The following is a 15,618-nucleotide window of genomic DNA, read 5'->3' as shown; positions in this document are numbered from 1 at the left end:
TAGATCATAAAGCCCCCGTGCTCGAGAATTCACAAGAAATTTTCAGACTATTTTATCCATTTGGGTATGTTGTTTGTACCGTTGATTGAGACTATCGATTAGTAGAGTAAGTTACGCACGTAAAAACTTATTATTATACTTCGTAGAAAACGCACACGCGTGAGCACTCGAGGTGAAGGTGATTCGGCAGCAAAAAAGTGGAAAAAATCGTTAAATGATTCCAGAGTCAGCTTTTGCGAACAATTTTCGGTCATTATCGATAAATTGTTCAATCAAGATACGAGAAAATCATATTTTCCATGCCGTTGAGCTTATTTCAGAAGTGAAGATCAATAAAATTCAATGCTGAACAATATTAAGGCTTTGGAAGCGTAAAAAAGGACCTTAATTGTTTTATTTTTGTTTTACGTTTTGCAGAGTTCGGAAGGGTCGAGAATTGAAAAAAATGTCGTCACTCCACGAACTCGTTCATCGAGTATCTTAAAGCTGCGTGGAAAAGTATAAAAGTCATCATATATCCATTACGAAGCTGGAGAATTTGTAGCTCTATGTATCTCGGATATTTATTATTGAATGTTGAGGCATACATTATTTGCGGCAATGGCAAGGATCAGCGAATGCTGTTCGAACGGGGGGGACTCTCTCCCGGTAGTTATTCTCTCACTCTTTTGCTGGAATCGTAAATCACTCGAGATTTGTAATTGCAGTTTAAATGTCTCATTACGCAATCGAAACATCGTTTTCGACTTAACGACTCAGCGTTTCTAATAACAACAATAATATCGTCAAAAAATCAACGTTACAAATCATATTTGAGATCATTTGGAAAATATAAATTAATAATAATCATGAAGATATTAAAATATGAAACTCTATCCCTTTGAGGTTTGCAACACTTGCATTTGCGTGGCTGATTATTTATTGGTAGAAACGAGCATAAAAATTAAAATATAAATTCCATTTAAAATGAATAAATAAAATAATCGTTCCATATCAATAGCTTCAGCAAAGGAGCATTTTTACTGAAGATTTTTGACAAGTATCGATCGATTTTCATTCGTAAAAATATCATCACTCATTTCGTGGCAAAGGAATAATCCCGATTCCTTTACCGTCTTCAGTCTCCTGCAACTTTATTCCCATCTCTTTTATCATCTCGTTGTCGATTATTCCAATTCTGTTGCAATTACGAATGACCTCTTGATTCTCCGGACTTTGCTCACACACGTTTCTCAATGCAAATATTGCCCATTGCATTATCACTGGATTCGGTTCGACTAGTTAAGGTATCAACTAGATTCGAAATAAATCACTCAAAGTTTTGCATCTCGTTGGAGACAGCTTTCACTCAAATTCTTCACAAGACTTTGATAATAACCAAAATTTGTATGTAAAAATTCATACATAAAATAAGGATAGTTGACCATTTTTTAAAGCGTTTTGTTAAATCTGGAAATCAAATGTAGAAAAACTGAAATTTCGTAGTCTGTAATGGATATACAAAAATTTGATTTTTCTTTACAATTTTAAATATTTTTCATTTTCAAGTGAGTAAATATTCTCAATTTTACTTCAACACTTCCAAAAAGGATACGTGGATTTCTTGCATCTATATTACAGCAATCCAAGAGTAGAGGAATGGCATCAGTTTCACGAAGCTGAAATAGCATAATGTAGTTCAGATACTTTCACCATTCATCGATACCTGGATTCTTTTACTATATATTGTTTTAAGATGGAATAAATACTGCAAAACTAATTAATTTACGGAGACTCCAATAAAAATTCGAATCAGTGCAAAAATATACGAAACTCGGTAGGTACTGCTTGAAACGTAAGTTCGTTAATAAGACTCAAGGGGGCGCTAGCATGCAGGACAAATTGTGTCGGTTCGTCGATAAGAGAGGATTCGAGTTTTCTCATTTCTCAGGCGGCAGTTTATGAGCAATAACTCTTCAATAAAAATTATCAACAAAAATGGACCTCAGATTTAATTTTTTACGTCGAACGTTGAACGAAAAATCGACGAATTTCGAACTCACTAATTTTTGATTGCCTTTGTGCTTGTGTACTAAATTTCCAATAGCTCTGATGAGTGCAGCTTTGAATCCGAAAGCTGGATGATTTTGAATAGTTTCTTGTCCAGAGTTCATCTCCCAATTGCAGGGAGCAACGTCATTCAACTTTTGTAGGGGCGTGAAATGATTGTTCGATTCTTTCCCTGCCATGTGTATAGATTTCAAGAGGACTGTAAAAAGAAAAAGAGATTAATGTTGCAGCCTCAGATATCTTGCGAAGCAGAAAATAATTCTTAAGCTGTTTGTCCTACAAACAGATACTTACAGATGCAGTTTATCACAAGGCTTTTGTCGTTTTGAAGGATACAACATTCTTGCGAATCTTTGCAAGAAATTACACCAATTATGTCCAAAAGCAAAGATATTTCTTCCGGTTCCGTACCATCCAAATAAGAATCCACTGTCTTAAGTATCAAATCACTTCTCCTTTTAAATCTCTTTGACAAAAATTCGACCAGATCGTTTGGAAAGTTTGTGCTCTTTCCACTATCGCTCTCCGAGTACACTGTCTCGCTCACATCCTGGTGAATTATTGCTAACAGGTAGAGTTTTGATTCAATGGATAAATCTTCATATACGCTTTCCAGCCAATGAAGCCTCTTCAACAAAACTAAGAGACTCTGTCCTGCTACATGAACCTCTAACTTATCTGCTGCTATCAAAGTTTCCACCATCCTATGGACTTGTAATCCTTTGTAATAGCTTTCCGACGATGTTTTCAGGGCGTTATGTAAAAATGTACAAGCTGCTCTGCAGATAGGAATTTGCTTTGGCGCAGCCAGAAATCTTAAAAATATTTAATTATCTTGATCAATTTTGAGTTGAATTATTTTTTGCCAACTAAAAATTCATCCATGATAAATGAGATATAAAAATGTGGAAAATGTTGCTCACATTATTGCAGATTTGAAGTCATCTGTGATCAACGGAGCTGGTAAATTTTTGTTTTCACTAACAAATAGTAAATTGCATAGAAATTGAACGCTCAACCTCAACATTTCCAAACAGTCTTTGGAATCTTCAGGAACATCAAAGTGTGTTAGAATATAGTTTACTGTCCATTGAATTATCCCGTCATATGGAAAAGATTCGCTTGTTGTTTTGGGACTATCAATGAGCAGGGCATATAATTTGTGACAGCAGTCATGCAATAATTTGTCATCTTTAATGTCTTGTGAAAATTCTTCATAAACATAACCAGCTAGACAAGCATTGCCAAAGCATTTGAGAATAACAATTTTCACATTATTGGGAATATTCAGGTCTGGAGATGTCAGTGTTTCGGCAAGTTTTGCCAAAATATTTTTGTTGATCAAATTTCTGCAAAAATTTTTGTTGAAAAAAGGAATGAATTTTTTTAATTCAATACATGCTATTTAATCCAATTCATTGAATATTACTTACCCTTCGTCATCCCGCGCAAAATCTTTTGGTTTTATATTTTCAATTAAAAAGCTCCAATTGTTTTCTGCTATCGCTGAACATAACTTGTCATACTTGATCATTTTTTTTCACAGAGGCTCGCGATTTACAGTTAAATCAAGTAAAACAAACACTTCGCAAATTGTTGGTCTTCCAAAGTTCTCGACTTATTTATCACCTGTCACGCACTACATTGTCCAAACACGTGTCTTTCCAAACAATTATTTTTGTAAACAATGATCATTTTATTATCTCTCGTATAGGAATTGAGATATGGAGGACAGAAAATGGCGGGACATTTTCTAAGCAGTTGTTTCGTGTGGATACTTTTCCCGCATTTTTACAATTGATATAAAAACGAAACATATTTCGATTATTTTTTTATAACTGGGGGTATTTTTTAAATGTTTTAGAAGCAGTTATGATAGATATTAAATTGTTACAAATTATGAGAGCAGCAGGGCAGTTACGATGCAAAAAACTTGCAAAAATGGCAGGGTCCGTCATCTTGCGACAAAAGAATGCACCCTATCGCACGCGCTCTCATGGAAACTGTAGCGGGCACCAATAAAATCGTCGAAAGAAAGAACCATCAGAAAGAAGAAAATGTGCCTTCTTTCTACACCCTGTTCGAAATAACTGCGGTTTCTCCCTTCGTGACTAGCGATTGTGACAAGTCGGCTTCGTTTACAGTCAAATTCGAATTACTGTACGAATTACAAATTAAACATCAAGGTAAAAATGCCTCCGTAACAATAATATAAACATTCAATAATAAAAATAATTGAAACATATCCCAAAATCCCAAGTATCGTAAGCGGTCCATCGATGTTTTGCATTGTCATTCTTGGTTATGCGAACTTCGAGAATTGTTTTTGAAACTTTGAAGTTCGATTATATCGTTGAGTATTGTAATTTCTATTAAGAATAATATTTCATAGTGTTTTAGATTCATTCGAGAGAAATTTTTTCAAGTTTTTCAGTAGGAAAATGTTATCAATGAATTTTAACCTCAAAATTTTGTATACTCGGCACTATATTTCCTAAGTCACTGTAACCAAATAAGTATTAATTTTACACAAATAGAATATTCGAAAAATTGCGCATCTTACACACACACACTGTTTTATTAAAACTTTTTTCTTTCAATTTCAGATGTTTTTGACTCGTTCTGAATACGACAGAGGTGTTAACACCTTTTCTCCTGAAGGGCGTCTCTTCCAGGTAGAATATGCGATTGAAGCCATAAAATTGGGTTCAACTGTGATTGGCATTTCAACATCGGAGGGGGTATTATTAGCATCTGAAAAGAGAATAACATCGACGCTTATGGAGCCAACCACAGTGGAGAAAATATTCGAGGTTGACAGGCACATCGGATGTGCCTCGTCCGGATTAATGGCTGATTCCAGGACGATGGTTGATCGGGCGAGAGCAGAATGTCAGAACCATTGGTTCATTTACAACGAAAAAATGACTGTCGAATCAGCTACCCAAGCTGTGTCTAATTTAGCTATACAATTCGGCGACAGCGATGATGACGGCAGTGCCATGTCCAGACCTTTCGGAGTAGCTATTCTGTTTGCGGGTATTGATGAAAAGGGACCTCAGCTTTTCCACATGGATCCTTCGGGTACTTTTGTACAATTCGACGCCAAAGCTATCGGTTCTGGTAGCGAAGGAGCTCAACAATCGCTACAGGAAGTCTATCACAAAGTAAGATTTATTACTATCATTTCATGAGTATTTCAACGTTTTTCAAATTCCGATCTTGTGCGATTCATTGGATTCAAAAGCATTCATGAATATTTGAAAAAATCAAGGTTACAGGCTTCTTTTTTTGCTCTATGGAAAAGAGTTGAACTTATTTCGTTCTTGAAATATCAGCACTCTCGAGTCTATTTTCAGTTCACTCGTTACAATATTTCATTCAACCCTTTAATTTTTTTATTCTGCTTTTTTGGAGAAATGACAATTTCCATATGTACTACTCTGCAAGTCATAAAATTGAACATTTTTTTCCCATTGTCTAGTCCATGACTTTGAAGGAAGCAACAAAGGCGGCTCTCACCATACTAAAGCAAGTAATGGAAGAAAAACTGAACGACACGAACATCGAGGTGATGACGATGACTCCTGGTGCTCTGTTTCACATGTTCACGAAGGAAGAATTGCAGGAGGTGATTAAAGACATTGCTTAAGAAAAAAAGAAAAAAAACCAAGTTGCGCGATTCCAACGAGAATCGCGTTTATGAATTTTTACAAAATAAAATCATTACTATTATTACGAATAAATTTGCCGAAAAAGGAGAAAAGGGTGTCGTAAAGTTACTGGATTAACCACGTACAATGTATTCGTCATCGAAAGGTTTAGAAGATTCTTGTGTTTTTCACTGAAAATAACATTCGTCAATTTTTTTCCAGAAACTTAAATTTTCCAGCCAGTAAGTTTGAATCCTTTCCAAATCCTTTTTTATATGTTTTTAGCTCAACGAATTCAGTGTTCAAGTTTCACCGAATCCTTCATTTTTCAAATAACGAATCTTTCCATTTTATTATCATTTTCATGGAACGCAAACGACATTTACAAAAAAACAAACCTCGTTTGGATCCTTTTTCGAAAATTCCATCCTTTTCTCCCGTTCAAATGTTGGACTTTTGAGTTAAATTAACGAATTCAAATAAGAATACTGGGGTTTTGAAAAATTGTTCAAACATCGATGAGATAATTTAACATTCAGAAATGTGTGAAATTAATTTTTCAAAATTGTTTTCACAATCATTGTCAAAAATAAATTCAAAAAACGCTCAATTACTTTGCCGTTATGAACTATACGTTCCATTTACCGCTTGAACAATTTTTTATGAGCACATTGCCAGCAAATTTTTAGCAGCACTAGTTGAAAGTTGGGGATCACGAAGATTTCACTGCGATTACTTTTATTTGTTCCACTCATTCCATTCATAATTCAATGGCATCCAATTTTTTCCCTCGAAACATGATTTGCAAAACATCCCGAACCTTTGACAGTCGCGCTTTTGTCACTTGATTCCACCGTGAATGGTCTGTCGGTCTCGAATCATTTTCGAATTTTTCTTGTCCAAAATTGGAACGCTGAACTCAGGAACAACGAATACATGGTCAAGATTTGAGCTTTCAGAACAAGACTCAATTCGAAATTGACAATTTGTGCGGGTCCCACAGACCAAGGAGAAATCAAATGTAAAACTTATAGTTTTACAGAGAATCCTCGTGGATTCGACGGTAGTTAGCGATTTGTTGTTTTTTTTTGTTTCAAAGTTTTTCGTTATTAACAATTATTTTATTTTCTCCTTTTGATCTAACACAATTCAGCTGATAGAAGAGATTCCATCATCGCGTGAAGAAACTTCGCGTCAAGGTTCGAAAAGCTCAGCAGTGCCGGTTCCAATAACGGCTTCGACTTCTGTGGAAAGTGCTTAAGAAAAGTCTACGACGTTGCTCAGTCACTTTTAACGGTATTCTTTCAAACCCATCTTATCCCATGTAACGTGACATTGCTCTTTCTGCTGTTCATTAAAATATTTTCCTGATTGAATTGAATCTTCACGATTCTCTCAATTTTTTATCGAACCGGAGCCGTTCCGATAACGATTGTACATTTTTTATGATATTCGACACTCGATTGTAAAGTTTGAGGAACGTGAGTCTGAAAATAGGATGAAACGCCAAACTAGAAGAAGTTTCTGCAGCGAGCAGGCTAAAAATGGTTGGAAAAGCTGTCGAAAAGCGTTACTGAACAGAGAAAGAAAAAACTGAGAGCACTCGTGCCTGAAACATTGAAATATTTTATTTCCACACAAACAAAGAATCGCCTGGGTTATTGTGAACGTGAAAGCGTGTGTAAAAAACAAAAGATTTTTTGCAACATTCGCTTTTCAATAGACTTTGGGTGAGTAAAAAAATGGAATGAGAAATTGGGGGCGAGAGAGTGTCAACGAGGGCGAGGAGGAAGGTTTACGTGGATTCGAAAGTGGTGGGAGGTGACGGGCCGGTTCGCTTTCGATTACGAGAGAGGCTTTTCAATGCCCGTATCCGAAATCAATAATTAATTTCGTTGGGCGGGACAGGGTTGAAACGGAGAGAGCGTGCCAACGAACGAGAGAGAGAGAGAGAGAGAGAGAGAAAGAGAAAGAAAGAGACATTGACGCGAAGCGAGTCAGAAATGGCTCGTGCGACGGTCGCTGCGATGTCCCGATAACGCGTCCCTTTTTATCCCAGAGACCTCAACCGGGCCATCCACTCTCGCCCTCTCCCTTCCCAATGCTCTGCCAGATTATTGGATATTATTCCATTTCCAAGCGTTCAATCCCGGTACGATTCGCTAACCCAGGGATTCCCAGAGGATTCACTCTGACATTCACTCATTGTGGGAGACGTTTAATATACTTCTCTCAATACACACGCATCGTTCAACACTTTCATATACATTTATATACATATAAATAAATCTATCCACAGATTCGTCGTTGAATGGAGAATAAAATAATACGAATATTCGTGAAACTTCAAACTGGAGCTTATTTGGCAGATTCGTAACCGAACCCAGCCTCCAACTTCCGGGTTCAATAGACTCGAGAACGAAAGTCTTGAGGGTGCAACGTGCTGCAGTTTCTTCTCACGAAGCTTTCGATTCCGTCTCTACCGAAGTTCCGTTCAAAGGTGTCACAGACTGTTCCAATGCATTCGATCGAGGGCATAAATTCGTTGAGGAAGATGGAGCAACAATCTTTTTCGAAACGATCTCTTGTGAAATCACTGAGATTTTTGTCGTATTTCGTTCACGCTACTCCAAAAGTCAGTCGATTAATTATCGCAGCCGAAATATGCCGAGAAATTTATGGAGAGCTGACTGAAAAGTATAAAAATTGAATGAATTTCGTTGCGTTCGTCCGATGGAAAGTTGGACGCTATTAAATGTCAAGGAACAGAGGCGTAAACTGAAAATCTTCACTTGGCAAAGAGTCTAGCGACGAGAGAGAGAGGGAGAGAGTAGATTGAAGCTCGTCGTGCACAATCACGATTGCAAGGAGAGTTGCCTCACAATCTGACGCTACGGAGAGCTTAAGAACGCCTTTATCATCGCTCTCCCTTTCCCCCTTTCCTCTGGACCTCAATTTATATCTGTATTCGTTGGAAATACAGTGATAATGTCGACGACCAATCGAGAATAGCCGGGAATAGGACTTTGTAATTAACAGAGATGAGAGACCGGGAGAGAAAAGATAGAGAGAGAGGGAAAGTGCTCGAGGGATATAGTAAACGGGCTCTTGGAGTCCCTGAGAATTCCCAAGGGATCCGACGCTCGCTCGTATCAGACGCCGACACTCAATCCAGGCGAATGTATACCGCGGCAACGTTCAAGTTTCGCTACGATAATTGCCTTGAGCTTCACAGTTGCGCATCGATATATACCTTTATACAGTTATGGGTTTGTGTGCGTGCATGCGGGTACGTTTGTGTAGATTGAAGCGAGAAAAGATTTTCAGTGGAGGAGAAAGGCGTTACGGAAAACTGAACAATTTATTGTCGTTTTTTATATCAAAATTCAGCATATTTTCAAATAATTTTCAACTCGATTCTCTATTTGGTAAATTATTTCGGAAAATTGTTCGAATAATTCAAGGAAAAGTGTCACTTCCTACAGAGATTCGAGCTTCAGACTCGTGTTGAGTTCAAATTATAGTTTGCGAATCGTTTTATCAGTTATTCTTTTGAACGTTGTTTTAAATTTGAGAGGAAATATCAGAAGCCAATATCTGAGAAAATATTTTTTTCGTATGAACTATCAATTAACGATCAATGCTTCGTGAATATTGCGCTCGAAGAACTGGTCAATTTTATGGCCACTTGGAAAGTTTTATGGAATTTTCTCACTTCGTTTATGCGTCGAATATTTTTTAATTTCTTCTCTGGAACGAATCCGGTTTCGCGATTTCTCAGATTTTTTGCTCCAACACTTTTCGATAGCATTTATCTCCGCTCTCGTTCCAACTTCTTCAAGCTCGAGTCAGATTTCATTTTTTTTCAATCCAAAGTAGCTGCATGGATGATGCGATCTTTTCTGATTCTTTTAGCCGGTGCACCGAGTCGTGCAGAAAGTGAATGAAAAATATAACAAAGCCCTCGGATTTGTATCGTTTGAAATTGCGATTGAAATTAATCGAGGGAAAAAGAAAGAACGAAGCGAGCGTAGGACTCGCGCGAGTCTCGGACACTCACTTCCTGGTTATTAGAGGGTTCTCCGTCGCTTGCACGAGAGATAGGCGGCAACGGGTGCCTCAAGTTAGAAAACCGGAAGTATGCCGGACGGTTATATGTCTTGCACACGTGTAGCAAAGACGTCGATTCTCGGTATTTTACCGAGTCTCGCTTCTTTAATTCACGCATGGCAGATTCCTCGTCATTTTCTCTCTCTCTCTCCCCCCCTCCCTCACTCCCTCTTTCTTCGTCTTTGTCCATTTTTGAACTTTCACAAAAATAAATTAGTCCTGAGTATAATATTTCACAGTTATTTCACAGCGTATGATTAATTCCTATTTTGACATATTGGAAAGTTATTGTGCTCGAATTCGGATTCGTCAAGTCGTAAGAATCACGCGAATGACGAGCCGACAATTCGTTTCCCTTGAGCATTATTGAACTATCGTTAGAATCTACGATCAAATTGATTATCTCTCAACTCTCGTTTTTAGTGCAACGAAAAATACTCCTTCAGAAGACTAAACATTTTCTCAACATTTTCCATGTGAATCCCCTACAGTTTTCGCTGCTATTTTTTAGTCCTGGTCGCCTCGTTTGTGTCCAGAAGCTCGTTCAAGATGATTAATTCTACGATCCAGACGACATAAAAGATCGTCCTCGAGTTGTCCAGTCACGTTGAGCTGTCGAGAGTTTCTCCAATTACCTACAACAGACATTGGTGGACAATTTTTTTATGCTCGAGTAACGTGCGAGATAGTGTAGGGAAGATTTTGCACGAGTGTCTAAAACCAGCAAGACTCAGATTCGTTGTACTGGGCGTAGTAATATTATTATAGTATTTCGAAAGAGCAATAATTGGAGCGTGAATGATTCTCCTTGTAATTATCTGACATTGGACTTGAAGCAACTAAAATGTTATACATTTGTTGCGCTTAAACTACAAAAGTTTGAAGAATGAGAAAAGTAAGTGGGGCAATGATTATTTAAACTGCTCAATTAAAAAATAATTATGAAATGGGAATAGTGATTTTGGAAACCAACGATTTAATCCGTACAATTAAGTTTAACATAAATGATTTCAGAAAATCAGATAACTCGAGCTCCTCCTTCACCCTGATTTTTATTTGTTTTCTATTTTCTTTATAATAATCCACAAACTGATTATTAACTCTCAACATTTCAGGCCACCGAGACTTATTAGTTGACATAAAGCTCGCCAAGCAGACGACCAAATCGAGTTTTATTTTATTGGAACGATACTTGGAGACTTTTCGTTCAACTCCCGCCGCCTCAATCGCTCATGATCGAGCTGCATTAACCCACACGATCGAACGAGTTATATCTGCATAAGTTGGCGGAGTCGAATCGACTCGAACGTCACCAAGCTCATCGCTCGAGATTTCGTCGCAGAGTATAAAGTTCCCGCACACTCTGAATATCACTGTGGGATCCCTTTCACTCGCTCCGATCTCTTCTCAACTCGGGCACCTTTGTGCACACTGAAATTCACGTGTGCTCTCGTCGTTACGTTCGCTACGACCGCTCCACGGATCTCCTTGCAATTTCTAAGGATCTGACGACGCAATGGCAATGATCGAATTTTAAAAAATGCATTTTCATAAGAGAAAAAGGTCGAAAAACTTTCGGTCATATTTTCCCATCATTTTGCTATTTTCTCTTTCATTCGTGTGTGCACACTTTCTAATGTCGATCGAATCACGTTTTTATTGACACACAATAATGCCTCGAATTGTTACTCGCAATTGGAGGAAACTGTTTGGAATCAATTCGCTTTAGATACGAAAAAGTAAACTGTTGTTTAGGTTGAGAATTCATGGCGGAAGATAGTGAAGAGAAAACAGTAAAATTAAGCACCGAATTCAGCGCGTTTGTTCAGGATCTTGAACTTCGGAGTTTCTCGAACTGAAATCGTGGGGAAATTCATTTTGTTAATGGAATTCATCGGTGCTACGAATCCGACTGTTCATGCGGTTTGCATGTCGATAAAATTCGTTGGCAGTATAACAATAGCGTGAAGAAACGTATGGCTATCAAGGTGATTACGATCGTGGTGGAGCACAGGCCAAGATGTTGGTATCTCCACGCCCGATGGATACGAAAAGTGGAAGTGAAGCGGCGAACGATCGCGAGGCTAGAAACTTCGGTGAAAGCAAAATTGCTTTCGTGATCCTCTCTGTCGTATGCACTTTTACATAGATCTCGCGGTTACTACGGAGCGTTACTTTACTACGAGCGAAATATACTCGCTGAGTAAAACCGACAACATAAATTTTTCACGTAGGATTAACGCGTGCAGATCTCGAGTGCGATATTCGTAGTAAATACGAGGAAGGAGAGGGAAGCGATTAAAACCAGTCGAAAGTGAATCCGGAAGTCCAGTTTCGCCGGAGCGATTCTTACGAGCGAGTTTCACTTTGAATCTCGACATAATCGTCCTTTTTCGTCCCTGGTACCGTGAGAAATACCATAATTCAATATTTGCAAGTGCATTCCTCATCGTACAATAAGCCAGAATAAAAATTTGTCAATTTTTAAAGATTCGTATGTTTTATTACAGATTCTTTGATACAAAAATATATGACGTCGTGTATTTTACAACGGAACACACGACGAGTCGATTTCTTCATACAATCTTCGTTGTACACGCCCAGTGAAGATTCATCGTTAGTGGTAAAGAGCGCAGTAGAAAAAGGAAACCAGGAAGCTACATCGTTGGACGTTTGACAGCGGAACGGCCGGATAATCGTTGGCAGCGAAACGTTTCCGTCGCTCTCGTGAGACCGGAAGAGCTCTGCTGGATCCCGATCGGTATATACATTGACGAGAAAAAACATGCGCATTGTTCGTACGGATGGACGTAAAGCATTTGAGTACCGGCGAAACGATTTATCACATTTAGTGTCGAGGCTCCGACGCGACGGGAAGAAAAGCTGAGATATGAAACCCCGAACTAGAGTAAAGTAGAGAAAGAATTTGGGAAGTAGACGAAGGAAAAAAAGGGGATTGCACGAGCCCGTGTAAGAGATCGAAAGATGAAAATCATATCGAAGTTACGAAGTATTAAGGGTACGAGAAACGTTAATTAATAATAAAAAAAGTAAATGCGAAAACTACTACGAGAAGAATCAGCCGTGGTGTTCGTAGCCACCGGAGTCACCTCCGTATCCATAGGAAGGTTCGAATCCCCCGGATTCACCACCATAACCGCTGCCCCCGTGGCTGCTGCCGCCGTAGTCCCCGTGATGTTCCTCGTGGTGTACGTGGACGGGGACAGGGACGGGGACCTTGACGGGATAAGGAACTTCCTTCTCGACGGGATAGGGAACTTCCTTTTCGACGACGTAGGGCTTGTCGACGGGTACTTTAACCGGTACCGGGTACGGTTTCTCCACTGGTACCGGAACGTGTTTGTGGACGTGGTAGGGAGCGGGCACGGGGACTTTGACGGGTACGGGGTAGGGCTTTTCAACGTGAACCGGGTAGGGTTTGTCAACGGGAACTTTGACCTCGTACGGGACCGGTTTGTCGACCGGTACCGGGTAGGGCTTCTCCACGGTTACGGGGTAAGGCTTCGGCACCGAAACGTGGTAGGGACGGTCGACCGGGACTTTGACTTCGTAGGGTACCGGCTTTTCCACGGTGTACGGTTGGGGCACTGGGACTTTGACCTTGACAGGATACGGCACGTGTTTCTCAACGGTGTAAGGCTGCGGTACGGGGACTTTAACCGGTACTGGCACGTGTTTCTCTACGGTGTAAGGCTGCGGCACGTAAACCTTGACCTCGTAGGGCTTGTCCACTGGTACTTTGACCTCGTAAGGCACCTTCTTCTCTACCGTGTACGGCTGCGGCACGTGAACTGGTACTTTTACGAATACCTTTACCGGGTAAGGAACGTGCTTTTCCACCGTGTACGGCTGCGGTACTCCGACCTTGACCTCGTACGGCACATGCTTCTCCACGAGATACGGTACGTGCTTCGTCACCTCGTACGGCACCGGCACCTTCTTCTCCACCGTTATCGTCTTCACGTGCTCCTCGTGACCGTACGAAGAACCACCGCCCCCGTCGCCCCCGCCTCCGTAGTGACCGTAACTGTGATGGAGACCCCGCTTTTCCGTCTTTTTCTCCACTGCTTCGCCCACCTCATCCGTTTCTATGCTCTTCGAAACTGATGACTTCTCATCCTCGGCTCGGACGCACTGCGACAACGCCAATAGCGCTACTAGCGCTATTTCCATCTGAAAATTTCGAACGGTTAGTCTCCTCGGAACGGTTTTCAAACTTTTACTCGAAATCTTTCCTCCTCGGGAACAAACTTCGCGCTGATGCGCTTCCGAAGTTACTGGGAAGTTACTGGCTTTCGTCCGACGGGATTCGAGACTGATTTTCGTCGACATTGACGTCCCTTCGGTCTCGGACACTCTAACGATTCGTGAATTTCGATACGAATATCCCTCAAGATACTTTCTACGTTTCGTCAATCCAGCTGAGATCGCAGTGACTCGAAATAATCGAACCGAAAACACACTCTGTACGTACTTTTTTCCTTTACTGCGCGTCTCCCATAAAACTGTGGCAACGGAGTATCGCGCGAATGGAAACAAAATCTCGATTCTTTGCATCGAGTTTCACTGATTAATCGCGATATCTTCGAGATAATTACTGATCAGGAGATGCGTGAGTGAAATCGTACTCGGGACGTCGAAGTTTCACTTTCTACTTCCGCTCGGTAAGATCGAACTCTTTTCGCGAATTTTCATCGTTATTTAACGCAGCACGTTTGAAGATAAATCACGTATTTGTCGTTTCAGGTCTCAATATTAGCGGGGCTCGCCGCGCGGTCGTTCGAAATAGAAAAACGCTGCTCCGGATATCCCCGACTTGCCGAGGAGGCGCGAGAGAATGAACTTACCTTCGTTTTCATCCTGCGGCTTACGTGTGTTTTAGCGTGGCGTTTAACCACTGACTGAACCGCTTCGTTTTCTACGAGCACGCTTATATACTCGTCAGCATAATAGCTTGGCACTTTCCCTGCACCTCATCGGGCTCATATTATACGCGTTTCGGTGCTGGATATACATCTGCAAAAAGCACACGAGCGTTTGCCTTGTTGGGTGGGAGCGAGCAGGGCGGAGTAGGGATCGCGTACATCGAAATAAATTCATATATAGAAATACTTACGATGGAATCGTTGGAAACGCAGAGAGACGTGTGGGAAACTGGGAGATGCCTGGGACGAGAATCCGTTCACGAAGCTATCCGAATCGTTTCAGCGACGTGGAATCGCCATATACAAATTCTGCATTGTACCAAAGAGGCGCGTCTCAACATCGACCAATTAAATTTCTATATACGTTTCGCATGCGGGATTATAAAGTCGAGCGAACCTCTTGTCACTGCGATGTGCATTCCATTTGCCCATTGCCAGGGAGAACAAACACACGAGTTCGCCTGCTAAACCCGGGCCCCTCGCACAGATGATGTAAAAGAAATATCCGCGACTTTCCAATTTTTCGAGCTAGTACATTTGCGAGATCGCTGTGACGCAATAGCTTATCTCGATCTGTATTAAAAGTCACCCAGTCACTCCTCGCACTATTGACTAACCGAATATGTTGACCAATTACGAAAAATCGAATCTTCTGCGTTCCTTTAAAAAGGGGAACATTCTCGGTTCAATCGTGCTCGAACCACTGGAGAAAATCCACTCGAAGTTTTGTTGGCGAAAACACTTTGACGAAAGAGCAAATATTTTTAGTCTTTTCAGTGGATTAAATTCAAATTTTCTTTGGAGTCAAATTCTGAGGTGGAAAAACTCTTTGGACTCATTGATTTTGGAGTAATTGCTGG

The 15,618-nt window shown here is 40.2% G+C and overlaps 3 protein-coding genes across 3 annotated transcripts; 1 reads left to right on the top strand and 2 right to left on the bottom strand.

The window, feature by feature from the left end:
* Positions 1-879: 879 nt before the first annotated feature.
* Positions 880-3,968, bottom strand: LOC122412239 (ataxin-10). Its single transcript, XM_043421659.1, has 6 exons — positions 3,483-3,968; positions 2,973-3,398; positions 2,344-2,864; positions 2,043-2,248; positions 1,595-1,658; positions 880-1,262 (listed from the first exon to the last, which is right to left on the bottom strand). Exons 1-6 carry the CDS (start codon positions 3,581-3,583, stop codon positions 1,072-1,074), a joined length of 1,509 nt encoding a protein of 502 aa, XP_043277594.1. The 5' UTR covers positions 3,584-3,968; the 3' UTR covers positions 880-1,071.
* A 114-nt stretch (positions 3,969-4,082) lies between these two features.
* On the top strand, positions 4,083-5,815 carry Prosalpha5 (proteasome alpha5 subunit). The gene is made up of 3 exons (XM_043421660.1): positions 4,083-4,235; positions 4,656-5,216; positions 5,534-5,815. Exons 2-3 carry the CDS (start codon positions 4,656-4,658, stop codon positions 5,699-5,701), a joined length of 729 nt encoding a protein of 242 aa, XP_043277595.1. The 5' UTR covers positions 4,083-4,235; the 3' UTR covers positions 5,702-5,815.
* Positions 5,816-12,293: 6,478 nt separating this feature from the next.
* Vajk4 lies at positions 12,294-14,774 on the bottom strand. The gene is made up of 2 exons (XM_043421742.1): positions 14,681-14,774; positions 12,294-14,006 (listed from the first exon to the last, which is right to left on the bottom strand). Exons 1-2 carry the CDS (start codon positions 14,690-14,692, stop codon positions 12,891-12,893), a joined length of 1,128 nt encoding a protein of 375 aa, XP_043277677.1. The 5' UTR covers positions 14,693-14,774; the 3' UTR covers positions 12,294-12,890.
* Positions 14,775-15,618: the final 844 nt, after the last annotated feature.

The sequence above is a fragment of the Venturia canescens genome, chromosome 6, assembly GCF_019457755.1.
Source record: "Venturia canescens isolate UGA chromosome 6, ASM1945775v1, whole genome shotgun sequence".
In the NCBI taxonomy this organism is placed as follows: domain Eukaryota; kingdom Metazoa; phylum Arthropoda; class Insecta; order Hymenoptera; family Ichneumonidae; genus Venturia; species Venturia canescens.
Note: the sequence above shows the minus strand (reverse complement) of the source record. Positions and strands in the feature narration are given on the sequence as shown.

Coding starts and splice junctions, on each gene's coding strand:
- LOC122412239 (XM_043421659.1), bottom strand. CDS start 3,583: ATGATCAAGTATGACAAGTTATGTTCAGCGATAGCAGAAAACAATTGG. Junction 2,865..2,972: donor GACTTCAAATCTGCAATAAT/GTGAGCAACATT, acceptor AATATTTTTAAG/ATTTCTGGCTGCGCCAAAGC. Junction 2,249..2,343: donor CCTTGTGATAAACTGCATCT/GTAAGTATCTGT, acceptor TTCTTTTTACAG/TCCTCTTGAAATCTATACAC.
- Prosalpha5 (XM_043421660.1), top strand. CDS start 4,656: ATGTTTTTGACTCGTTCTGAATACGACAGAGGTGTTAACACCTTTTCT. Junction 5,217..5,533: donor TACAGGAAGTCTATCACAAA/GTAAGATTTATT, acceptor CCCATTGTCTAG/TCCATGACTTTGAAGGAAGC.